This window comes from Daphnia pulex, chromosome 9, assembly GCF_021134715.1.
Source record: "Daphnia pulex isolate KAP4 chromosome 9, ASM2113471v1".
Taxonomy (NCBI): Eukaryota; Metazoa; Arthropoda; class Branchiopoda; order Diplostraca; family Daphniidae; genus Daphnia; species Daphnia pulex.
In genome coordinates, this window is record NC_060025.1 from 3,518,467 (window position 1) to 3,544,164 (window position 25,698).

The window sequence follows — 25,698 nt, forward strand, 5'->3', positions numbered from 1 at the left end:
AAAAAGTAATGGTTATGGGAAATAAGCTGTAAGGACAAAACTGGAATTTAAATTAAATCATTCAATCAAAATCATATTCGCCGCATACCATTCCATTTTTCTTTCCATTATGGACCAACAAAAGACAGCAAGTATGCAAGTTTCCTTAAAATACTTGAATTGACCGGCTGGTCAACGCTCACACAGACCATTACAAATGCTAGGGCTGTTTTAAATGCCAAGCATGAAACATAGAACACATTGATGTAGAATGCCGTTTCCATTACAAAATCATACGCATTAAACAAGTGATGTGACAAAATTGAAGTATGGGAACCATTGGGAGATTGTAGCACATATATATAAAGACCACTTCTCAAAAGTAATTGGATAATTCCCAATTGTTGTCTTTAGCTTGCTTCTCCCAATTTTCGATATCACTTTCTGATATGTTATTACAAAACAAGTGTGTTCTCTTTAAGAGAGTTTTGAGCATTATTTAACACATCGATTCCGTTCTTGGTCACACCATGGCATCGTCTAACGTTTAACTTTTCAAGATGACTGAAATTACGAATTCCCGTGACCTTTTGGAGAACGTCGCCATTGAACGCGGAACATCTTACAATTTGCATTTCCAACAACGAAGACAAGGACCACAAGTAAATCAAATGTTTGCGACTAATATCGTCACCTGCAAATCGCAACTTTTCTAGTTGCATCAATACTTGAGACTTACTCTTAGCCCAAAATCTATTGGTTTGTGACACATTATCAATTGGGTCAAGGACTACAAGGTTAGGGCTTAGCTGAAGCAATACATGAAAATTGAAATCAAAGAAATGTGATAGGGAAAGTGACTTATATGATGATTTGCCAAATGCTTTTTAAATTGGAATGATTCCGCCATAAAAAATGTGACACACGAGTTTCTATTCCCACTACAAATAAAAGTAGAGAGATTTTCAAGAGATGTCAGACTATGTAAATCATCATCTGACAGTCCTTCGAATACAAAAATGTCTACCTTTACATTATAAGGGCACAGACACACAACAAATTCCAGAGCTTTGGGGCGATAATTTACGTGACGAGGGATTTTTAAAGACAATAGAGCCTACCTTGGCATTTCCCCATATTGGTACAAGACAATCTTTCCATGAATTTTTTTCAATGTTTGTACAGTAGCAGAATCAAAGAATCTGAAATTGCGAAAGTTTTCCAAAGTTAATTGAACTCCTACTGGGTAATTGCCGTTCTCATCGCACACAAGGAAATAAGAGATTTGTGCAGTCCGAAAAACTCACTTGTTGGATACGGCGCAACATCAACACAAAATCCTTTAACTCCGATATCCGACATGTTTTCACATCCCTTGATGTTGAGTTTTCTATGAAATAAATTGTAATTAATTTTTAATAATTGGGACTTTAGAATTAACAAGTGTACCTCAAATCTGTGCAATTCATTCCTATAACTTGCAAACTGTAGTCATCCGCTCCAGAATATGAAATGTCCAGTACTTGTAATTTTACGAGCACAGGAAGGAAAGAATGAAACAATTCAGCCTTGACAGAAAATGTTAGTAGAGTTAGATGTTTCAAGAGAAAAAAATTTCATACATATATGTTGGTATTGATGTGTAAGAACAATTAATTCTTACTACACAGCGCATGAAACTTTGAAGTTCAATTGCTTTATCGTCGTCACTGCATAAACAATCTAGATCTAAAGTCTCTAAACGTGGAACAGCCAAAAAACCAATGAATTGTTTTAAACATCCTTTGGTTCGAAGAGCATTGATAATTTCCACCAGCAACTTGTTCGCTACAACGTAATAATGCAATTAAAAAATACGACTGTACAGGTTATGAATGCGTGCTAACTTACGCAAATATTCAAAAGGATTGTCGATTGGTTCTTGGTATTGTCTTTGGTTAGCAAAAACATTTGTTGCCTTTCGCAAAACCCAGCATCCAAGTTTTTCACTACAATATCAATGGATGTGGAGTGCAGTGACTTTACTGCATGAAATTGTGGCATCGCAGATGCTTATATTACTGGTTAGTCAGTAAAATAGCCGGACACAATAAAAAAAAGTAAAATATGCTTTCCCGTCTAAAGAGCAGGTCCTTTTAAGTTTCATTTCCCTATCACAAATCTTTCCATGGTGATCAATGAATTTGGTGGGAGGCAGCTGCTTTCCTGGTCTTGTTTTGGAGAAAAAGACTCGTTTGTGAAACGGTTTTCTTGTGTCTTCAGGTTCATCACAATTTCCGCAGTCTATCATCATAATTCGTTGCAATCTAAGCAATTAACTATTGGATTTCTCTGGTCTCCACAGTTCTTACAACTCAAACCAATCCCAAATAACAATTAGTGGAAACAATTACAGACAGCAATTTGTGTTTTCAAAACCTTAAGTGAAATTATGAACATGGTACACAATAAAACCAGTCATGAGTCATCCTTCCTTGGGAACACAAAATGCTCTTACAGCATTACAGACAATTTTACGAAAAGCAAAATGGTTCTGGTAAATAAAATTGAACTTACATAAAATGCTCTAGCACTACCGACAATTTTTACAAAAAGTAATGGTTATGGGAAATAAGCTGTAAGGACAAAACTGGAATTTAAATTAAATCATTCAATCGAAGTCATATTCGCCGCATACCATTCTATTTTTCTTTCCATTATCATTATGGACCAACAAAAGACAGCAAGTATGCAAGTTTCCTTAAAATACTTGAATTAACCGGCTGGTCAACGTTCACATAGACCATTACAAATGCTAGGGCTGTTTTAAACGCCAAGCATGAAACATAGAACACATTGATGTAGAATTCCGACCTGGCGAGTGATTCCATTACAAAATCATACACACCAATTTGACTAGTGATCCAAAGGCTGTTACTGCGGTACCAAGTGCCGTTACATTTACTGGCAAATTTTAATTATCCGCCTAAAGAAAATAGAAGAGTTTGAAGCAGAATTTTTTAGTAAAATACAACAATGGTGCAGTTTAAAGGATTCTAATGCAACAGACTTATTTTCTGACCACTAGTTATCGAGATCTACTTCTCATTTTCTAATCTTCCTTCTTGTATTTTCTTTAGTATTAACAGAGTTAGACATAGCTTTTAATTCTGAAGCGATTAGTTGCTCTTCCAGCTTTCCTCTTAGGACTTGTGGAGACCACTTCCCTTAGATTCTATAAAATATGAGGTGAAAATTGAGATAAGACTGAGTATGAATATCTTGTTCTATATATATTTGAAGATAAACATCGCGAGTATGGTCCTTGTCCATTTGATAATGCTCACAATTATGGGAATTGTTTTCACCTGTAATAGTATCGGGTGAAATTTGTTAGTATTGAGGCCAAAGAGGACAACAAATAAGAACACTTTAAGCAACTAACCTTTTCTACTGTTGGATGCAATTTCTCTCGTGTTGTTTTAGGTTTATGTGAACGCTGATTACGTGACTTGGATGGGCCCACAAGTTTGATCTTCTTGTTCTCTGCTGGTATCATTGCATCACCTAGATCAGGGCCCAAGTATATCTTTATTGTCTAATTGACCCTCCTAGCTGCATTGGATTTTGAAAGTTTTCTCAATTTGCCTTGTTTTTTCCTCCTCTTTCTTTTTTCATTTTCTTCATTTTCTGGCTTCGGTTTTCTACTCTCTCGGTAGTGGGTCTATTTTGAGAAAAAACAAAATATGCATATGACACTCTAGTAAAATAAGATGAAGCAATCACTTATTTACATTAAAAAATTATGAGCTAACTCAGGCGTGGGTCCCTCTCTCAATGAGCTAAAACCATAAAGTTTAAAAGTAGTTGCCATCAACGTCAAATTAGGTGAGAAATTCGTATTTTCATATTAAACGAGGAGTTCATCAATAGAAAACAGGTTCCTATCGTAGTATTTGTAGTAGGGATTGCGACCTTTAAAAGTTTTTTTTTCTGAATAATCGAATGAAGTAGCACAGTGGCTTCAAATTTCTCCAATTTTTGAGTCAATTGAAAAAAAACTATTCATTAATCAATGATATGTTTTGGTCGATTTCACGTTTTACGTCCATTTCACACGTCTTATTTTGACTTAGACTTAACTTGGTCGGATTTTCTTTATTTTAGTCTAAGTGCTATTTTCAACCAAAAAATGTCAATCAGCTTTTCTTAAAAACGTTAAAGTCGAGACCAAATCTTATTCTAAGTCACATAAAAAAATACTTGAACTTTCGATATTTTACTAAAATTGATATAAACAACGGACAAAATTGCCAGTGGCACTCGTGTTTGTTTACAAAATGGATCGTGACGTAAATGAAATCGACGAGTTTATGGAAGATTTAATGTAAATGTAATGTAATATAACCGATGTTAGTGATTATTTATCATCAAGTGATAGTGATGGGAGTAAAGAAGAACGACGGATTTAAAAAAATCGACTCCTACAGTTTTATAAAACGAGAAAAGATATCCTGGCATATTTCTCTGAAGGAAGTTGATGGGAACTTTTCGCTTTGATCTTGTTTCCATCGAATATATAATATGTTTTTAGATTTGTAATGTATTTTATTGCTTATAGGCTTTATTTTAATTTATATTATTTTTTATTTGTAGCTCTGCTTGAACATCTTTTTCCCAAAAGGAAACAAAAGCTCAAAGAAACCTTCGGCCACTGGATATGATTTTAATTGCTTTACAATGCTATGCAACAGGGACCTTTCGAACCGTTGTTGGGAATGTTCTCCGGTATCGCTATAGGCATCAGTCTCACGATCCATTAGTTAGGTCTCGCTTGCTTTGTCACTGATTTCACACAAACACAGTTATTTACCTGACAACCTAAATTACGTAAGCTATATTGATTGTGTTGTTTTGGAATCTATACCTTTGTCATAATCTATATAAATTTAAACAAGCTAAAGACCCAGTCTGCTGAGAGCTCGTATAGCTCGCATTTCCGGAATAATTGGTTGTATTGATGGAACAAATAAGGCTGCAGCGACCAACAATGCGTTAGAAGGCATAAGTAAATTGTAAAAATTATCATTCCATTAACGTCTAAGTACGTTTACTACAAGAAAGCAATATAATGAAAATTCATTCATGACATTTCCATATCAATAAGATATTTGTGATGCAAATCATAAATTCTCTGAAATTCTTAATAGTGTTTGTGCAACTAAACCCAGATCTTGCCATACTTCATCAATTTTTAATTGTAGTACCATATGAAAAAAAACTTTGAGGCAGGAGATTTTGGAACTAGTATAATGTTGGGTGATAGTGGCTATTCCAACACTTCCTATCTAATTATTCCTTAAAATAAGCCAACTGAAGCATATACAAGGTAGTCCTATCAATTAACACGTTGAAGTGTTTCGACTAAATTTACTGTAAATAACTTCTCTAGACTAGATTTAATGCAGCTCATAAAACTACACGCTGTGTAATTGAACGAACTTTTGGCATTCTAAGAAAATAATTAATTATGTTTTGGACTCGGAAATTCGTATGACGCCAGTTAAAGCGTCTTGTTACGTACAGGTGACACAATTATTTTCGATCATCCAACTAAAAGGTGTTTTATATAGGATTACCGAAGCATGCTGCGTCCTACACAACATTGCTATGGATTTAAACATGCCATTTGATGACGAATGGGGCAACGATCATGCGTATTTTGATGATGGAAACGTAATGTTAGAATGTGAAGCAAGGCCTGAAAGGGCCGATGCTCAAAGAGACAGCGTTCTACCACGTTTGGGAAACGAAAAAGGCAGCTGATAGCCTATAACACTTTTCGCCGGCATTGATTGCATTGTCTATTTGAACATAATGACTTACACCGAAATAAAAACGTTACATATTTTCTTCCAAGTTATAGAACAAATCAAGTAGATCCTCAGGTATTCCTAAGTTTCGACCAACTCTTTCAGCATTTCCCGAACAGTCATGGCAGATGCGAGAACACGCAGACGTTGATCAGTCAAACGACTATTTGCTGTGGTTTCTCCTAGTCTACGGAAAGAAAATTTTGCTTTCTTCATTGTTTGACGAAGTGTCATTGATTCACGCTTCCTCTTGAGTGCGTCAAAGGCAGACTGAGATCCAGAAGCAAAAAAGTTCGTAGCTTTTCCTTCTGCTGATGACGATCTGCTACTAGTATTTGCAATTGGTTCACATGTGTACTGCGTTTTGCAACATGAGGTGTTTAGGAAAGAAACTTTCCTTTATTCAAAGATCCAGCAGATGATGCTAATTCACTTTCAAATTGGCGTGGAAGCGGAAGAGTAGGCATGGGAGTACCTCTTAATGCAGTGTGCGATCCTGGTTCTGAGATGTCATTAATTCTATAATCCAGATGAAAAACAGATATTTATCTCGGTTGAGCAAATTTAGTTGTGTGATTTACATTTAGCTTAAACTCACTCGTCATCGCTGAAGTTTTGGCCAAATTGATCGTTAGACTCGAGAAAGTCTCCTTCTATTGGCACACAATAATTGTGTATTACTAATGTGTTTCATATCCGACATTTCTTTACTTGGTTCAATAGTTGGAATTTGCGTGTGTTTAGGTGTGATGAGCACGCTGATTTTTTAGTTTGTAAAAATAAAATCTAAACCCCTTACACCTCTTTTTTGTCAAAAATAGCCTCTTGTTCCTTACACAACGGTTGCGCTTGGGGTGACATAGCTCGAATTTTCTAACAATAGTTACACAGAATGTTTATAACTATCTCAAACACTACTGCTCAAATCGCTGAATCAAATCGAGATAGTTTTAGACCCCCCACAAGATTAAAAACCATTTTAACTTCACAAAAAACAGGAGGAAAAGTGCTTCGATTAAAACAATTAATAATAATTTGATTCATTTGACTGTTTGATTATGATAATTTAAAAATTCTTGGTGCCGAATTTAAGCATACTCAAACACAAGGACAGCCCCAAGCATCACCAGTTATTATCTAACCATACATTACTACCTTATTACTAATCTGTTTTGACTCCTGCAGATTCCCATCAATACACAAGTCAACTTTCTGGCTGGAAGTGTAGTTTTTAAAGAGGAAAAAAAATAATAATTTGTTTTTGTTTGGGGAAAATTTGTTGACAAAACCACTCTGCTGTTGTTACCACCGCCACGACACTGGGAGCACAGCGGCTAACCGTTTGCCAGTTCCTGCAGCACCGGATGAAACTCACCAAGTTTACTCCCTTTGTCACCTACCTTTACTGCGTGGACAATGACTTCGCGCTGAAAAAAATTGGTTTCACCATGGGAAAGACAACATTTAATACAACATTTCATCGGTCGAAGACAAGTGGAAGGTAGGCCATACAGTTTAGTCGTCTATATCCCGACGTTGCCGTTTGAAAGGACAAAAAAAAAACAATTCGGCTCGATAAGGTTCATCACCGACGAGTAAAGTTTCGTATCTTTTCGCACAAACGTCACAGCCGGAAACGTAACCAAAAATTTGAAACTACGTTCCACTAATTTGCAGACGTTTACTGAAGAGGACAAGTGGTACTATATGAAACCCTGGCCCAAATGAAAATCAGCTTATTCATAAGATATATGTATACACTTTGTTGATGGCTGAGCAGGAGTCAATGGGAATGTATGTACCAGTCAAACGGTGGATCAGTTAACCTTAAAAGAAATGAAGTTATCGTAGTCCTTGGCATAAATATCTTGTAACTAGTCCTTCTTAGTGTGATCTTTTCCAACAATTCATTGTTTTCTATGGTTTATATATATAAGAGTTAATTAATGAATTTTGGTTTTTTGTAGACATAACATCATTCAAGTCAACTTTTTTAAGATGCCAAACACATTTGCGAAAGGTGGTGCAACGTCTTATAACTTTGCAATGACTGAAAACAGTACCAATCAGAACAATAAGCTACTGATTCTACTTGTGGAGATTATCCAGCTATGTCTACGTTAATTCACCGCATCGTTTATGTTTATCGTATTGGAATACCAATATATGTTGTACACATCCAAGTGGATTTTTGGTGTCATCGTATGGTTTGGTAAGTTTATTATATTTATATGTATTGATGTTATAATATTTTTTCAATTAAAATGAGTAACACTCGTATATTTAGAAGCGTATATTTTAGAAGCGGAACTTTCGAAATGTGGGAGAGCAGAGCCCAGCGACAGTAACTGACAGGTAACACAGCAGTTGGCAGCACGGAGCCGACGGAGGTACCCAATTTAATCACGGTTTACAATATGAAACCAGAAACAGTCGAATCTTCGACTGTTCTTCGATTTCGACATCCGTCGAAATCTACTTCCGATTTGGGCGTTTAAAGGGAGAAAACAGAGGTATTAAAGAAGAGTGACGGGCCAATGAATAAGCAAGCAAAGTCCCAACTTACCGAAATGGAAAAACTAGTCGCAGACATTCACAAAGTTGATTGGCAATCTCACTCCATTCACACCAGTTGACTGACCTGTCAAAAAAATTTCAAAGAGAATTTCAGCGTTTCAAAGCGTAGTTCACAAGGACAAAAATTCACAAATGTAATGTTAAGTGGCAGAGAAAAATTTGGAAGTGAAAACACCAGTCGACTTCGATAATTTTGGATAATTTGTTTTCAGCTAATGACCAAGAAACAGAAAATACTGTTTTTCAACACTCCCGCTTCTTCAGACGAGTATGGTACAAGCTGACCATCCGATGGATATTCCTACTAGGACATCAAAAACAGAGGATCAAAATCGACTGTTTGAAGCATGTCCGCAGCTGCCGGAAAACGGACGGACCTAGTTTGATGGCCAGACATTCTATGGACGTCCTATGGAAGACTTGTGCTAGTAGGGAAAGCGTAACCCTTTCCCCCCTTCTCTATTATCTCTCCAACGTGAAAGCAGAAGAAGCAAGACTGATCTGCCCAGTATGGCCCAACCAGATTTGGTTCCCGTCGCGGCTAGAATGAGCAGACGATACTCCACGTATTCTTCCGACTAAAACTGATATTTTGCTTCATAACCAGGGGGAATACCACCCACTGTCGGAGAACAGTCAACTTCTTCTGTCCGCCTGGATGTTATCAGGGCGTACCTGTCAAACCCCGGCCTTCCGCCAAAGATGGTCAACTATTTGCTGACAGGAAGCCGTCCAGCCACGAATGTTGCATACCAGGCCGCCTGGCACACTTGGTCAGATTGGTGTGCTGAACAGCATACCAATCCCGTGTCTAGCTCTTTGAGCTCGCGGTACTGTCTTACCTGACTCATCTTTTCGAGATGGGTAAGTCATATAGCACCATTAATCTACACAGACCCATGCTGTCGATGACCTTAGGGCCAATCGACCACTTCCAAGTAGGTGCATACCCGCTAGTAGTAAAATTATTAAGAGGCACTTATAATTTAAACCCCCCTAAACCTAAATATAACTTTACGTGGGATCCTAATGTAGTGCTACATTTCGCCAGTACGGATGGAGTAGATGAATCGCTCCGCCTCAGTAGGCTGTCGGCCAAGCTGGCCACATTAATAGCGCTTACTTTCCTTCTGCGCGTGCGCGTCTCTGAAATCGTGGCGATTGAGAGGAGCTCCGTGCAATTCGACGATCGAGCCACGATTTTATTTTTATCGCAGCCAAGGAAGACCCAGCATCAAGGCCCGCTTTCCTCAATCAAGATCCCTCGATGCCCAGACAAAAAAGTTTGCCCGGTAGACTGCCATGGGTTTTACATCTACGTCACAGACCCCATCAGGCCGTCCGACAACGCAGACAGGCTAATGGTTAACGTTAGCAGCATCGCTTATTACCGCCCTGTCTCGGCATCTACAATAGCAAAGTGGATAAAATCTTACATGGAGAGGGCCGGTGTTGACACACAAAAACCTTCTCTGCGCATTCAACGAGAGTCGCAGTGGCTTCAAAGGCAGTCGCTTCAGAAGTGCCAATAAAATCAGTGCTTACGGCTGCCCAGTGGTCAAGAGAATCTACTTTCGCTAGATTTTATCAAAGGGACATTCCAAGCCAAAACGACAAAACCTTGCCACGGCAATATTCCCGAATTAATTTTTTTATAATAAATCTTAAATATTGGTCAAAATAAACTATTTGAAGGGTTTTGAAAAATAAGGGGATGGGTGGGTTTGGCATCGATTTATATTTTTCGTACCTTCCTGATAGCCCAATAGTAAAATATACCCTGGTAATCAGAAGGTTTAACAAATACAATAGTAGGTTGGGCGCATTTTTTCCAAATTGCAACATCGTAATGTTGTAATACTGTTGAGTGAAAGGTAAAAGAAATCTAGGCTATAGGACTCTTTCGGATCTGTTTTTTTTGCCGTTTTATCTGGCAACGCCGCATGGCGCCGTTCCTTTTTAGCGCGAGAACGGGGAGAAGAGGGAGAATGGGACGAATGGGGGAAAAGAGGAAATGTGGGTCCCCTACTTTCTGTACTCCCTCCCATTCGTCCCATTCTCCCTCTTCTCCCCGTTCTCAAGCTACAAAGTAAAAAGGCGTTGCCGGATAAAACGGCAAAAAAAAAAGATCTGAAAGAGCCCTATAGACCTTATTAAGATCCAAAGGTATGGGTCAAGCCGACCCCTTTTCTTGACCCATACCTTTGGATCTTAATAAGGTCTATAACAGAGTTATACAGTACCCACACTAAGTTTGGAAACACGACCAGTGTTTCCGCGCTTTTAACACGGCCGCTTACGGGTCAAAGTGTTCCCTTTTTTTCGCGATAACTCACGTTTGAGTTATCGCAAAGAAAAACTAAAAAAATCTTCTTCTAGAGGAAACAATAGGCTTTCACCTTGATTTTTTAGAAAATTTTGTGATTAGCACTTTACCCGCAAATCCATAGATTTAAAGTGGGGGTGGGTCAGCTTCGTCTACAATAGCTCATTTATTGTTAGCTACCTGCGTTTTTAGCAAGGTACGGTACCCGAGGAGATGTTTGTAATTTTTGTTTCATGAAAATTAAAATAGCATATGACGTTCAATAAATAGCATATACATATGCCATCGAATTTAAAAGTATCATAAATGATGGGGAATAAGAAAAGGTAAAACAACACGGTAGAAATAATTGAGATTATATATGGACAGAACCCGATTTATTGAGAAAAAAGAAAGAAAAAAAATTAAAATAATTGAAACTGAACCAGCCTCACAATCGATAATAGTCAACTTGCTCGGCTGTCTCCATCGCAACGCACCGCTAAAGAAATGGTGGATTCATTTAAGGGTAATCAAACCCCCTATCAAGGTAGTCAAATGTACACTACTTCATGTAGATGAGGACAACCTACCACTCTGACTGCTGCGGGGGAGCTATAATGTATAAGACACTTTCGTGCTTTCCAATACAACTCATCCCGTGCAAGTACAAAGTATTCAGAAGTTCCCACGCACATGCCAGCGACACCAACTCGATTGACAGGTTCACCCACCATTCCCTTCCAGATTGTTACGAGGGAGCGTCGTCATCCATCAGGTCAGTTCTTGTTACGTTTCCGTTCTTCATACGCTTTATAGTCCCATATTTTCTTCTCGGTTTTTTTTATTTCCATCATGTCTAACCAGCTGTCGTATTGATATTTGAGTCTCGGTTCTTTAAAGATGTCTTTCGCACGATTTAGGGCTTGGCTTAGCCGGTTCGCCTTAATCAAGACTTTTTCATCTTCATCTGGTTCATGTATCTGATTAACTTTGTCCGGATGGGCGCGTCGTATCTTTATTCGGTAGGCCATTATGATTTTTCTTCGGTGGCTTCCCTTTTCACGTTCAGAATCTTGTAGTATAATCCGGTAACGCGTAAGAGTCGAGCTCCAGTTCATCCAAAAACAGTGTCATTCAATTCGCAGTTTTTCTGGGTCAACTCGGCAACCCTAGACTCCAGCTGCACCAGTGTTCGTTTCGTTCATCGATTACTATTGAATACCTCGTATTCATTTCTTCCATCTCTGTGCGGTGGTTTTCTTCGCATTCATCAATTGTAGAGTTCAACTCTGAGATAGTCTGTTCCAGTTCATTATTTTTGCAGTTTCGGTTGTTAAGCAAAGTCTGGTAATATTGTCGAATCCTTCCCACGTTTTCCTGGTGGTCGCTTTCTAACTCTTCGATTTTCTTCTCTGACGAGGCTTTTTCTTCCTCGCGAGTTCTTTTGCTTTGCTGTCTAGCTGAGTGACTAGCATTGCTTTTGCGCTTTGAAGAACAGTACGGGCAGCGTGCAGCCCTCTCATCTGTCGTTGCATAGATGTATTCTGAGCGCAAGCCTTTTTGTATTGGTCTTCTAGTTCCTCAATCCTGTTATCAACGACCGTCGTAGGAAGTAGATTATTCACGGTCTGAGTCGACGTTTTCTCCTGTTCCGGCACTCTCAGGTTGTTCTGTGCTAGTGCGGAATTTGTGTTTGCAGGATAAAAATGATCAACGCCTTCGAAATTCAGTGCTGTCGGGTTGTTCTTCAGGTCCAAGATGTGTTTCCGAAGTTTGGTGATGTCTCGATTTTTGGCATACAGTTCACACCTGGTAGAAATTAGCTCGTCACGTACCTCGCCATGTTCTGAGCTCAACGTGGAAAGTTCAAGTTTTAGTTGGATAACTTGACTTGCCAAACGTTCATTGTCTCTTTTGAATGTGTCATTCTCCTCTGTTTTGAATTGCTCATCAGGAATGCTGGTGGTTGTTAGCATTTTCGAATTCACAGTGAGCCGCTGTCTTGACAAACTTCCGGTTCAACATCAACACTCTTTGGGTTTACAGCTGAATGCTTATTTTTGGCGATTTTTGGTACATGACGAAGATTTTTTGATAAAACACTTCATCATAACAATAAAGAAAATGATTCAATAAGTGATTATTTGTGAATAACAAAACCATTTCAAAATCTTTGTTGAGGTAAACGATTTCGAAATTCTAAGCTTATGGTACAGCTATTTAGTATATATTGGCGTTGCCGTGGCTCTTTTATAACAGCCAAGCAAGGGGAATCATAAGTCACGCAGGGTTGTTTTTTCCTTCTTTTTCTGTCACCTCTAATTAGGTTTGTTCTTTTTAACATTCGTACTGAACTTAAATCATAGTTTATATATTAGCGCATGCCATTCAATTAGTGTGAAGTTAATTGATTGAAAATAATTATCAACTCTTTTTTTTCCATTTTAAAACTCGGCACTGGTGCTAAGGTGTTCGAGATTATGGTTTGGATTCAACGATTCCTTGTTTGAAAATGCGACAGATTGCCAGTGGCGGTAAGTTTGCAAACTAAAAATGTCTGAATAGCATAAAATAAAAATGGTAAAAAACCAAAAATTAAATGGTAACTAAATATAATGTTATAGGAGCTGAATTAGCCGAGTATGCGGAATCGGCAGCGGCAGCGGCAACAGCCATGTACGAAACAATCCACGTCGAATTTCTTCAATCTCAATAATGGATTGATCAGGCATGTCTTATCCTTGATGTTTTAGAGATCAAATAAAACTACATTAGTACGCTTAGAATTTCAATCACTTGCCGAGTCACTCGTTCACATTGCTACCATGCTACATAAGAAAGTAGACAACCGTTTCAAGTAAACCAAAACAGACAAAATTTTTTTGGTCTTCAATAAACCTCGACGTTTGAAAATGTTGGATCTAAAAAAGCTGTGTTGCCATTCGCCAAATTACAATAAGCATATGACAGAATAACAAAGCACTATCGACATCTTGTGGCCAATCAACGTATATTTATTTGCATTTTCTCTTTGAAAATTTTTGCAAACCAAATTAAATGAAAAATGGGACATTCAACAGGTGTTGCAAAATCCCAAGGCTTGTTTACGTCACAGAATTAGTTTAACCTTCACGTTCTAAAAAATGCAGCTACAGCACTGAACATATTTAGCGAGGAACAAAGAGGGGGAATAGATAATCAAGGCAGAAATACATAAGTAAAGTGGTAGTTCGTGAAAGTTAAGAGATTTCCAAATAATAAAAAGACCAAAATTCCCGTGACATAAAAGATTCAATAAAAATTATACACAGACACACAAGTAGCTCATTAAAATAGTACAGAATTGTGTGTGTTCCATTTTGTTGTTTCTGTCGTTATTTTTTTTTTGTTTCCTTTCCATTTTTCAAAAAACATTTAAAAAGAGGAGATCGCACTCGTTTTTCACAGATTACTTTACAATATACGATACAAATATATAGACGGCTGCGTCCAGTTCAGTGTTTTGTGCGCGACAGTTTACAAAATAAAATTCCTTGAAATGTTAACCCAACGATTGATTACCTAAAAACAGACGCACATATCGCAATTCCACTTTTGTTGTGATGTTTATTGCTTGGCCCAAGGACCTGTGACTATTGTGGCAATAACAGCAGCCGCGAAACCGGCCACCAGAAGGATATAAAAAGCCAGCATAACCCGGCGGAACGTGGAACCCTACAGAATTTGATTTGTTAATTTGAAATTAAAGCTATGAAAATATTCGAATGTTTTTTTTTACATGGGCATCCTCTTTTTTGTCCTGTTGCGTAGAGTAAAAATGATTCTGGTTGCTCTGGTGAGGCGCCAGATCGCGCATAGCAAAAACGGCAGTTGGTTTTCGGCTCCCATCGGCATGGTAACAACACTGGGCCAACTGACAAAGAAAGGAATAAAAGGGAAAACGATTGGAAACGATTAAGTTTTAGAAAACAAAAGACAATTTGTGTCATACCGATAAAACGAGGTGAGTGGCTGCGTGAACGGCCACATAAGAAACGAGGAGCCAATTGACCCAATAAGGAATGGCGGCCTTGTCCAAATCGACGGCCAAAAAGATGCAGACGACTATATTTTTTTTTTTAATGACAAGAAATAAAAATAAATTTCAAAAATAATTAGAGGAATAAAGGAAATACGTACTGCCGAGAATGTGGGACGAATTGCCAACCAGCCAATGAGCCCAGTTGAAAATGAACCGTTTAGGAGTGCCAGGATGTGGCCGGAAGTAGGCCATAAACGGCTGAATAAAGGCCAACACGGTGGTGACAACTCCGATGACCGCGTGAGGGTTGGTCGTCACTGGTAAGGAAGTCCAACCTCCCAGTTCGATAAAGATGAGAATGAAGGCGATGACCGTCAGGATCCAGGTGATGACCATCAACATGCGATGGGACTAGAATTCAAAAGACAAACTGCTTAAAACTGTTCTACAGCGACAGCTGCAATATATTGAATGAAAGACTCACCACAAACCAGAGATCCTTGCCCATGAATTGCTTGCCAACCCAAGTGAGTCGAAAGTATCTGGCAAATAAAATTCCACACGAAGCGGCAAACATCCACGCGGCCACCATAAATGCTCCGTGAAGTTTCACTAATGTACCTGTGACGTGAGTGGCGTAACAAACGGCGAAATCATTACCCGAAAACATATAAATAATATGAAAAAAGCTGAAATTGTTTACCTCTGTTGGCGCCAACTGCACCCGTTTCGGCCAGTCGGACGGCCCTAGAGGAAACCGTTTTTTGTCTGTCGTGGTACGAAATTCCGTTGTCTGAAGCCGGGCCACGGGCCAAAAACAGGAGATAATCTTTGGCCATGTCGAAATGTTTATCGCCAATGACAAATTGCGCCTGGCGCTCGAACCGGCAGTACAAATTACCGTCGCTGTACTTTCCCTCGATCAATTTCAGTCCATTAGTCGGCTGTAAAACGTAAACGAGAATCATAAAAACTGCGCCACTCATTAAAAAGAAAATTGTTTTCGTACGTCTCGGAGTCGTGTGTTGCTTTTGCCCTCGTTGTACGACATGTAGGCGTTGACCCTGCCGTTGACCAAAGTGCATTCAGACACGCTATCGTCGCCCATTAGGTTGTCGTTGGAGAACGCGACAGCCACGTACGAGTTGGGCGGGGTATTGGTGGCCCACAATTCAAACTCGTAGCGCTGGCCCTTGACGGCGTATGTGACCATGGCCGAGCAGGAACCTTCCTGGACGCAAGTGCCTCCCAAGCCAAAACATCCCTTCACGTCACCGCAGCCCATGTAAACAGATGGAAGCTGGGCAGATGCCATCGGCGCTGGAGTCTAATGGTTCGTAGAAAATAAATAAACAAAACTCGTTTAAGTGGGTCACAAAGAAATGCGGGTGGGCGATGGCTGCAAATGCAAGAACCTGTTTAGCGAAACTCCACTGGGTGGTGCTGGGATTGGGAGAGGTGCTGACGATTCGAGTCGTCGTGGTCGCCGATGTCGTCGTTGAAGGAGGAACGTAAGGGTAAGACGCCTGATCGCGGCTGTAAGTTGTCGGAGCTTGGTAGGCCGGTGTGACGCCTCCAGAGCGGCCAACACGGACCAACGCTACAGCGGGAACTTGGGTCCAAAATGTATTGTAATCCTTGACAAAAGTGGCCCTGTCGATTGCAGAAAACCAAAGAATGGTGGGGTTTTTTAAAGCTATTTTAATTATAATGTGAGGTCATAAAACACAGACCTGAACTGGACTTCTCCTTGGAAATCTGTTGGGGCCTGCCAGGTGATGTCCAAAGTGGCCTTTCCTCTGCCATCTCCATGAGTAAGGGAATTCTATGGAGAGACACTTTAAGCTCCAGTCATAAACACTCAAGAAAAGAAAGAATAAACCTGCAGTCCAGGAGAGCAGGTGAGAGTTTTGGTGTTTGGAGGTGGATTGATAAAACTGCCTAGTGCCACAATGGATGGAGAAGCAGGATTTGTGGCATGAATGAGGAATCCCCTGAAATTGTCTGCAGGATTTATAGCTGCCAGCCTCACAGTGATTTGCCCCCCAGGTTCGACACTAGTCTGCAAATATATTCACAAGAATAAATTATGAATTAGACATGGCTGGTGTGTGTGTGTGTGTGGCTGTAAAACATGGACATCAAAACAGAAAGTCCATCATTCATCAGCAGTTAAATATTGACCAAATTGGGTATTCACCTTCAGTGGGGTGGTGGTGAAGGGAGACGGAGATGTCTGAGCATTAGGACCGTGCTGGAATACACAACAAAGAATTGAATCATTATTAAAACAAACAGACTAAAGTTACACAATCTCTTCATTAATATGTTTTACGCTTACTCTGGGCATCATGGAGGAGCAGGTAGTGTCAGGTGCACCTCTGCCGTAGCCATTTGACTTGTGGATGGAACCAACAAGAGTCAAGAGGAAAACCACTTGAAGCATGCGCCTCTTCATGTTGTTGTCGCCGTAGAATCTAATCAAAATGCCAAGTGAAATTTATATAGCTGAACAACCGCAACGAACACCGCATGAAGTTTCGTACGCTGATGCACGTGCTTTGCAGCCGCAACAGCTGCAGAGGAATCAAATGACGTGATAAAATACACGATCGTCTCCAAAAAGACTAACAAGAAGAAGAAACTTTTGGGGGAAGTCTACGCTACTCAAGGACACACGCAACAAGTTCGTGGTGCTTCCCATTTTCGAAATCAGCGAATCGAATCAGTAAACAAGATCGCCTTTGCAGAGGGAAGACATCTGGTGGTGGTAGAATAGGTATATTCTTTAGATAACACACGCCCAACTAGGAGGGGGGAAACAACTGAGAAAGTGAAGAGATCGTGATCGCAAATCGTAAAAAAATGAGGAGATTGCCGAGATATAAAGTCGGTCGTGACGGTGCAGATGTAAACGAGATGGAAAACTCCTTTTTTATACATATACACTTGAAACTTGGCCGAGAAGTGTAGTGTGTGCAATCACGAGAGAACAAAAAACACAATGGCACGGCGGAAAACAACTTTTGTGCTAAATAACGAAGAAAGAAAAAAAATCGAGCGGAAGAGAAATTTCCAAATGACTATGAATTTCTCATTATTACGTATAAAGTGGATGCAAGTAGTAACAATGATTATATTATATACCACTCCCGACCGAGAGAGTCACAGCTCGACAGATTTACGACATGGAGAACAATAGAGCACTGCCTCCAACGTCTGCTGTGCTGGATTATAGATCATTTTCATTCCGAGATCTTTCGCGTGATCCTCTGGACAAAAAATTGTGGGTTGCGGGTTTCTGTTTACTTTCCAGCGTCGTTGTCAAGGTGACAGAAGCCAAACTCTTGGCAAACCGAGTGGCGGTTGTGACCTTTTTGAATGATTGAGAAACGTTGTTCCCCCCCCCCCCGCCGCCGCAAGAAAAATCAATGCAAAAACCGAGTGAAATGGGTTTGACTAATTTTTCCATTGGCACACAAATTGGGTCGAAATGAACCACTTTTTAGTGTGTTTCGTCATCATGCAGGTACAATTATGGCAGCTGCTGCCGCTACTACCCGGCATATCATCAAGCGGGAGCTCAGCTCAGCAGCCACTTGTATCTCTCGGCACGCGTGAGTCATCAAAAAAAGCGCAACAACGTACTAATCAAAGATGGCGAAACTGAGGGGGAAAATGAAAATTCTTTCTCAAGTCACGCCGGAAAGGGAAAATTTGTCCTTGAGGGTTTACTCCTGTCGATTGGGTTTCTTCCAGGTATCGTAGACAAGTTATCTGATTTCATTTTTCTTTTTGAAGGCGAATGTAATCAAGCGGGGAATTAAAATGGAAATTCGAGGAAGTTGCCCCTTCGAAAAATAACAACACCTGTTTCTTTCGTTTTTCCGAATCGATAAAATTCTAATAACCTTATCGCTGTCACATTTCAAGGCTAACTCGCATTCTACGGAATTTAAAAATCTCCGCAAATGAACATAGTGGCATTCATTGATTATCGACGAGTGAATTGGGTCGCACAAAAAAACAAAAAAATCCTGAAATATTCTAAAAAATGGAAATTTTTTTTTTATTTCGGGTGGCCTGGATAACTAACTGTTAAGCGCCCGTCGTTATTTTATACGACACTACTGTAAAAAAAGAAAAAAAAAGAAAACTAATAAAATAATCAACGAACAACTTTGTGTTAGTAGTTCGTTGTTTGTGTTGACGATGGGCCCGTTATTATTATTACACAACATCCGCAAAAGGTGACCCGAATGAGGCTTGGTTCAATACCCGGATGGAGTTATTTGTTTTATCGAAGAAGCCACAACACAAACATTTTGTGAGAGGAAATGGCCAAAAAAACGAAAAAAAAAAAAAGAAAATTTGAAAATATCTCGAAAAAACTGGTTGAAAAGAGTTTAGAGAAAACCGGCTGCCATCAGAAATCCGTTAGAATGACATTATATTGCAGCCACACCGTTATGGTTGGAGTTCTTCCATGCAAAGCAGGAACCATATAACCTATAGCTAACAGCTGTACAGTGTATACAGTAAAAACCCATGATGGCATCATGATCGTTTCTCAATTTCCAGACTGGGCGAATTTGGTTGTCTTGGGCTTACCTTTTTGTGGTGTGGCAGTTGTCCAGTTCACTACACTGGCAAAGTTCCGATATTTTCCACAAGTCCACACCGTTAAAATCCACTGAAACTGTAAAAAAAAGAAAGGCAAATGAGGAACAGCTGGATTGAAAAACCCCCTCAAAAATGTGTTAACTCTCACGTCAAAAAAGGCGAAAGGTATTCTAATTTACTCGGGAAATTTTGAAAAAAGAGAAAATGTCGATCTTTTTTTTTTCTCCAAAACTCGTTTCCTCAGTGGCGTGTCTGTTCTGAACGCAACCGGCACTCTGACTGGCCTGCCCAACCAGACGTGCCACCACTTTATGATATTCCTGTACTACGACTACTACAACAACAACAACCTTCTTTTCTCTTTCTCCTTCTCCTTCCATTCGCCACAGGTAGAATAGCCGCAGGGCTTGTACGAAATATTCCCCTTTTTTTTACTTCCTTTTTCGTTCTTCCTTTCATTCCTCATTTTATTTGGCAGGTAGATACACCAACAACAACAACACACGCAATGATTCATTCCCTTTTCGAGGGGTATTACATTACACGTTGAAATGTTTTTTCTCCCCCCCAATTTTCTATTGATATTTTGCCAGCCCCTTTTTTTCACCTTTTTCTTCGACTTCTGTTTCTGTTTTTTTTTCTTCCCCATGTGATTTGTGTCACAACGGTAAACAGACGAGTTTTACAATCGTCGTAGACTTTCGGAATAAAATCAGAGACACGCTACAGTCTCATCTTTTATTCCTTTTCTAAACCTCGTGAATAAGACAACGGGGGTGAAAGTCGCCACCACCACCACCCCCCGAGGAGATTGTTTATCTGTTTTTAAAAAAGAAAATCAATTAGCGTTGATGCAGACCGGTGGCCATTAACTAATCAAGTGGACGCGCAAAAATAGAAGTCGAGGACAAACTAAACAAACGTCAACGAGTGGGAAATCAATTCGGCGATTGCGACACGCGTCACTAAGGCAACACCCGCCAATATTGCGCTCTGCTCTCTCCTACTATCCGTCTATTCATCCGCCCAGCTCCATCCATCATGGATGAAGTAGATCGATCTCATTGTCCCGACGCTGGCCACCAATGGATGAATGCGAAAGTAGACCAACAACCTCAATAGCGGCAACATATGGGTTAGAGAGATACTAGAGGCGCTCCTTGTAGAAAAGAGAGAGAAACGGAGTCACACATCGGCAGCATCAAATTGAAATTTTTCTTTCTTTTTTAGACGGAATTATAATATCCTGCGGGGAGAGAAACTTAACCATGAAGTAATCGCGCACAGAAATTCGCTTCAATTCACGTCACAAGTGCGTCAATTAAAGCCAAGAATCTTCCGACATCTTTTCTAAACAAAAATATAAAAAAAAAACAGAAAAATGTGTTCGTGATTCATCGTTCCCATCCGTCACGATTGTTCTGGGCGCTGTTCGTGAGTCATGGCTCCATACGTTAAGATCAAAAGATGCTGCTGCTGTCAAAGGGTAATTATCGGTTGGCGTTGCGTAAACGCTCGATTGGGCAAACAGAACCGATTGGCATCTTGTCTCACTCGCTTATGCGCGAGGTACAAATTGGAGCAAAAAACTCGAGTGAACTTTTTGTTTCCCTTTCAGTTCGACATGTGGTTTTAATGGCTCAGTGACGCAATATCGAATTAAAAAAAAGGAATCGACACGTTCGGGAGAGCGTAAAGTTCTCTCTCCTACCCCACACCACTTTCACCTTTGAAATGTTTTTTTCTTTTTGTCTATGCACATTTTTTTGCTGTTGGTTCAGATACGAGCGGAGCAGTTCACGGTCTGTTTTGTTGGTCGGAAAATGGCCCAAAACCCCCCTCAAAAGCAAATGAGAAAAAGTTTTCTCTTTCGACGCCGTTCGGGACTGAAATACGTCAACGCCTAAACGGACGCAAAAACAAAACGAAACAAAACAAAAAAAAACGACTGAAATGAAAACTAAGCGACTTAAATTACACGCTTTCTCAATCCATTTGTACAATTATTTTCTCAATTTGGTGGTGACAAAAAGGAGACAAATTTCAATCTGCAAATCTGTCACGCGTCATTGCTGAAATTCAGCCAACAACAACCGAAATGGAATCGACAGTCACGAAACGGCCATACCCATAACGCACCAGAAAAATGCATCTCCCCCTTTAAAAAACGAAGAAAAAAAAGGATCGGGGAAAAATGCCGGTGCGTGAAATGAAAAACGGCGGCTCCTCTGATCATCCCGCCGACAGTTGCCAGTTGGCGCTCGCACACAATGACAGGTGAATCGTCGCCTTATTTCTCTCTCCCCCACCTTGAAGAACCGCCGCAACTTTCCCTCGTTTGACCTTTTTGCACTCCCGAAAGACAACAACAAGTCACAACTTTTTTTTTTTTATTTTTTTTTTTCATTTTTTAAGACATTTCTTGGCCAATCGACCGAAAATGTTGGCCCATTACAGCGGGAATCTTGGAGATCGAATGGGCGCAATCGTTTGGTGGGCGAATATTTCCCCATCGGACAAAGCACCGACAGAAACGGCCATCATCGCTGGTATCTTCTTCTTTGACTTGTTTCGGCGGGTATCGTTCATAATAACACGAAACCTTGACACGGAAATTCTCTCTCTCTCTCCTAACTATCGTCCTCCTATTTTCTTTTGGCTGGCAAGTTGGAAATGAACAAATGGTTCGACTATTTTTCCTTTTTGTGCGTTACAAACCCAAAACGTTTCCAAACGGGCAGAAGCGCTAAAAATTCAAATCCGCCCGTCTTTTAACAAATGATACCCGTCAACTCTCCACCCCTGGAGAAAAAAAAACATCCAAAAAAGGAAAAATTTCTTTTGATTTGAATTTCTACAAACGTATTCGTCTGGAAAATCTTTACGCGTCACGAAGTGAACGAAATGTCGTGTAAGCAAACGACAATAACGTCAATTTATAGGCAGTGCGGTACAGTCGGGGTGCATAAACATATATTTATAGGTATACGTGCACGTACGGGTACGGAGGAGGAGAGTTAAGAGCCTTGACCCCCATATTACGCAACTTGTGTGTCGAAATTCACGGGAGAAAGATAAAAAAAAAACAAAAAGAAGAAGAAAATGATGAGCTGCTGCTTCTGTCGTTTCGACCTCTAATAACTCTCTTTTTCTCTGCTCAATTTGCATTTTTCCTATTTAAATTTAATCACATTTTTTCTGGCTGGTTGGGCTCTTTACTTTGTTATTGTTATATCCGTGACGCCACCATCAACCCGTCGTAAAGGAGATGGAAAAAAATTGCCTTTTGGCGTGTTGGTTATTTGCTTCTCCGATGGAGGAATCGATGGCTGCAAACAGAGAAACACTTTTTTCGAAATTAAAAATGTTCGCCCTTAAAAGGTTGCCTTTCGCCAAGCGGATCGTGATGGACTGAAAATGAACCTAGGTCCAAAAAAAAAAAATATTTACTATATTCCCGTGACTTTTCCATCTATTGGATCGAGTCCAGCAGCAAACAAGATTCGTATCCCGCAAACTAACCTCTTTTTTGGTTTCTCTCTGTTTTCGATTTACGCGAGTCAACTTTCGTCTGCGAGTTCCCGGGATGGTGAACGAACATTCCGCGGTGGGTCAGCGTGAACCTACCGAATTCGACACACACAAACACACAGCCTCTTTTCTTCTCGCAGCATCACAATCGATGTGAAAAATGACTTTCTCTTATTCTGAGTATTTTCTTTGGACTCAAGTTGTAGTAGTATCTGTGTGAAGATATTGGGGAATGATTTGTTGGTTGTCACGGGGGAGGAGAAACAACAATGGAGTCATTCATCATATCAAGTATACTTGTACTTTTTTTTTCTCTATTTCTTTTCATTGCACAAAGGGATTTTACCCGTCAAAATAAGCGAAGGATACCTCTCGAGTTTTTCCTCGTTCCTCAAGCCCTTGGTGTCAACCTTGACGAACCGATGGCCACCACAACAACAGGTGGTGTCCATCAAGAGAGGATTCCTCGCAATTTTGCGGAGAGAGATAAATGAAATAACTTGGTGAATAATTGAATATAATTTCGAACGTTAAACGGCGATGAAACGCTGAGCTGCCAGTAGGACAAGACCTCGACCTCCTCATCAGCGGCGGGTTGTGTGTGTGTGTGTTTGTGTGTGGGTGAGAATAACTCACGCAAAAACGGGAATTTAAATACAAAAAATCACAAGGAAAGGAAATGGACACGGACAGCATCCGGTCACGATGACGCATCGGGAAAATACGACCTTGGGTAAGAAAAAACCAAAACAAAACAAGCTTGATGACACTTGGTCGAAGATATAGAAAAGAAAAGAATTAGTATAATCAAGGATTCGGATGTGGTGTGGATGAGTTTCGGACCTTTGTTCGCTCATTGCCCCAAGGTGGTAATAAAATGTCTTACCGGAAGTAAACCGAACAATTTTGTTTTTTCGACAATATTAAAATCATTAATAAAAACTGACATCGTTAACTTTTTTATTGGAATATTTTTATGGGCTTCACTTAACTTTTCGAGTAAAAATAGAACTAAAAAAAAAGTCGTTTTTGTTTCTTTTTAACGATTTGGAACAATTCCGTCCTTGGCGCAATTTTTTGGCGGATGAATCGAGGCGTGAAGCTGCCAACAGCTCAAGTGTATCCGTTTTTATACATCAGTTGCAAAGTCGTATGACACGCACAGGCTAGTTCCTTCCGAAACCGCTCGACCGGAACGAAACCCGCAAGACAAAAAAATCACGCGGTGAAGATTCCAGCGTGATCGAAAGACCTGGCCAAGGATATTTGGACGTTCTCTTGCCACATGAAACAAAACAAAACAAAAAAAAAACCCACCGAAACAACGTTATCGCTGCAAAATCCAAGTTCCACTTCAATGTCTTAATAATTGAATTATCAACAAAAGGAGAAGATGAACCTTGAAAGTGAATTTCTATTCGATGTCGGAATTGAGCAGACAAGTTTTTCAAAGACATGACAAGACGGCACATCGTGACTATGCAGTTTTTATGGTCAAACGTGAAAGAAAACGCACTTGAAAAATGACGAAAAAAAGAGTTTAACTTGATATCTTCTGTTCTTACACGGCCCTGGCTGAACTCACGTGAATGAAAAAGGGACAACTCTACAACTGGAGATTCAAAGCTCCTGATTATTTGGAAGAAGGGGGACCATCACGACAAGCCAAGAAGATTGGCCCTCAAGGCTAATGATTTCATTCAAATGCCACTACTCTCTCTTTCTCCTTCTTCTTCTCCTATTGACACTTTTTGTCGCAAATGTGTTTTTCTTCTCATTCACACCGGGATAGCCCCAGATAATTTACACGACTATCATGTCCAGCAGGTTTCTTGTGTTAACGTTACTGACACGGTCGTTAACGACCGTCAGTTCCGCACGATTTCACCTCCTGGGGGTCGTCAAGTAACAAAAAAAAAAATTTAAAGAAAAAAAAGGGAAATTCGTGTTTGAGAGATGACCCAATTAAAAGAGAACGTGACACAATCTCTCAGGCAACGCGAGCGAATAAATAATTTCCTTGTTGCAACCCGTTCGCTCGGGAAATTATATAACTTCATCAAAATTGTATAAAATTAAGGGGAAAAGCCGCAAGAAGTGAACAAGGACGATTTTTTCATCATCATCAAGGAGAAAACATTTTTGTCTCTCTCGACTAAATATCTCGTAATGATATTCTTATTCGCCACTTTGTCTGCGTGACGGGCCTCTTTTGCACAACCCCATCTACGTCTGTAATCTTTCCATTTAAGGATCTTCTGCCTCCTCCGGCCAAAAAGCATTATCGACGCGTCTAAAAATAATCGCACAGAATGGAAAAGGAAAATTTTCTAACTTACCGCCCCGTTACGTCGAGAGTGTGGGAATGGCCGCAATTAGATGGGATGGACACCACCGTCAGCTGTTGGATATCCAACTCAGTGTACTCCGTATTGAGTTGTCCGGTTAGAAAAAAAGAAAAGAATACAGGCCACACACGCAATGATTTCTTCATTCTAAAGGAAGGAGAGGGGAGGGGGGGGTAGAATTTGAAACAAGAAAACCGAAAAAGGAAGAAACTCACACTGTGTGTTTTGACGTGAACGTTCCTTTTGTCCAGTTACATTCACAGCAGCTGTCGGTCCTTGAACGTCAACTAGACATGAAAAAAAAAAGAACAGTTAAAACTGGAGGGAAAAAATAATATTTTGACAAAGAAATACAAGGAACTCACCAGTTGAAAATGTCAAATCACTCAAACAAGACCTTTCCAACCTGTCTCCTTTTGTTCGGCTAAAAGTGTCAACATCAATTTGACACCCATTTTT

The 25,698-nt window shown here is 39.9% G+C and overlaps 1 protein-coding gene across 4 annotated transcripts; it reads right to left on the reverse strand.

The window, feature by feature from the left end:
* Nucleotides 1-13,709: 13,709 nt before the first annotated feature.
* Nucleotides 13,710-25,512, reverse strand: LOC124203276 (putative ferric-chelate reductase 1 homolog). Of its 4 annotated transcripts, none has more exons than XM_046599992.1 (14): nucleotides 25,231-25,512; nucleotides 19,349-19,436; nucleotides 17,079-17,214; nucleotides 16,938-16,991; nucleotides 16,620-16,799; nucleotides 16,471-16,562; nucleotides 16,153-16,390; nucleotides 15,747-16,064; nucleotides 15,441-15,681; nucleotides 15,222-15,358; nucleotides 14,896-15,148; nucleotides 14,708-14,820; nucleotides 14,495-14,629; nucleotides 13,710-14,430 (listed from the first exon to the last, which is right to left on the reverse strand). In XM_046599992.1, the coding sequence occupies exons 3-14, from the start codon at nucleotides 17,193-17,195 to the stop codon at nucleotides 14,323-14,325; spliced, it is 1,986 nt and encodes a 661-aa protein (XP_046455948.1). In that variant the 5' UTR covers nucleotides 17,196-17,214; nucleotides 19,349-19,436; nucleotides 25,231-25,512; the 3' UTR covers nucleotides 13,710-14,322. The 4 variants fall into 4 exon arrangements, with proteins under 4 accessions (XP_046455948.1, XP_046455946.1, XP_046455947.1 ...); XM_046599990.1 differs by lacking the exon at nucleotides 25,231-25,512 and adding an exon at nucleotides 19,509-19,691; XM_046599991.1 differs by lacking the exon at nucleotides 25,231-25,512 and adding an exon at nucleotides 19,540-19,668.
* Nucleotides 25,513-25,698: the final 186 nt, after the last annotated feature.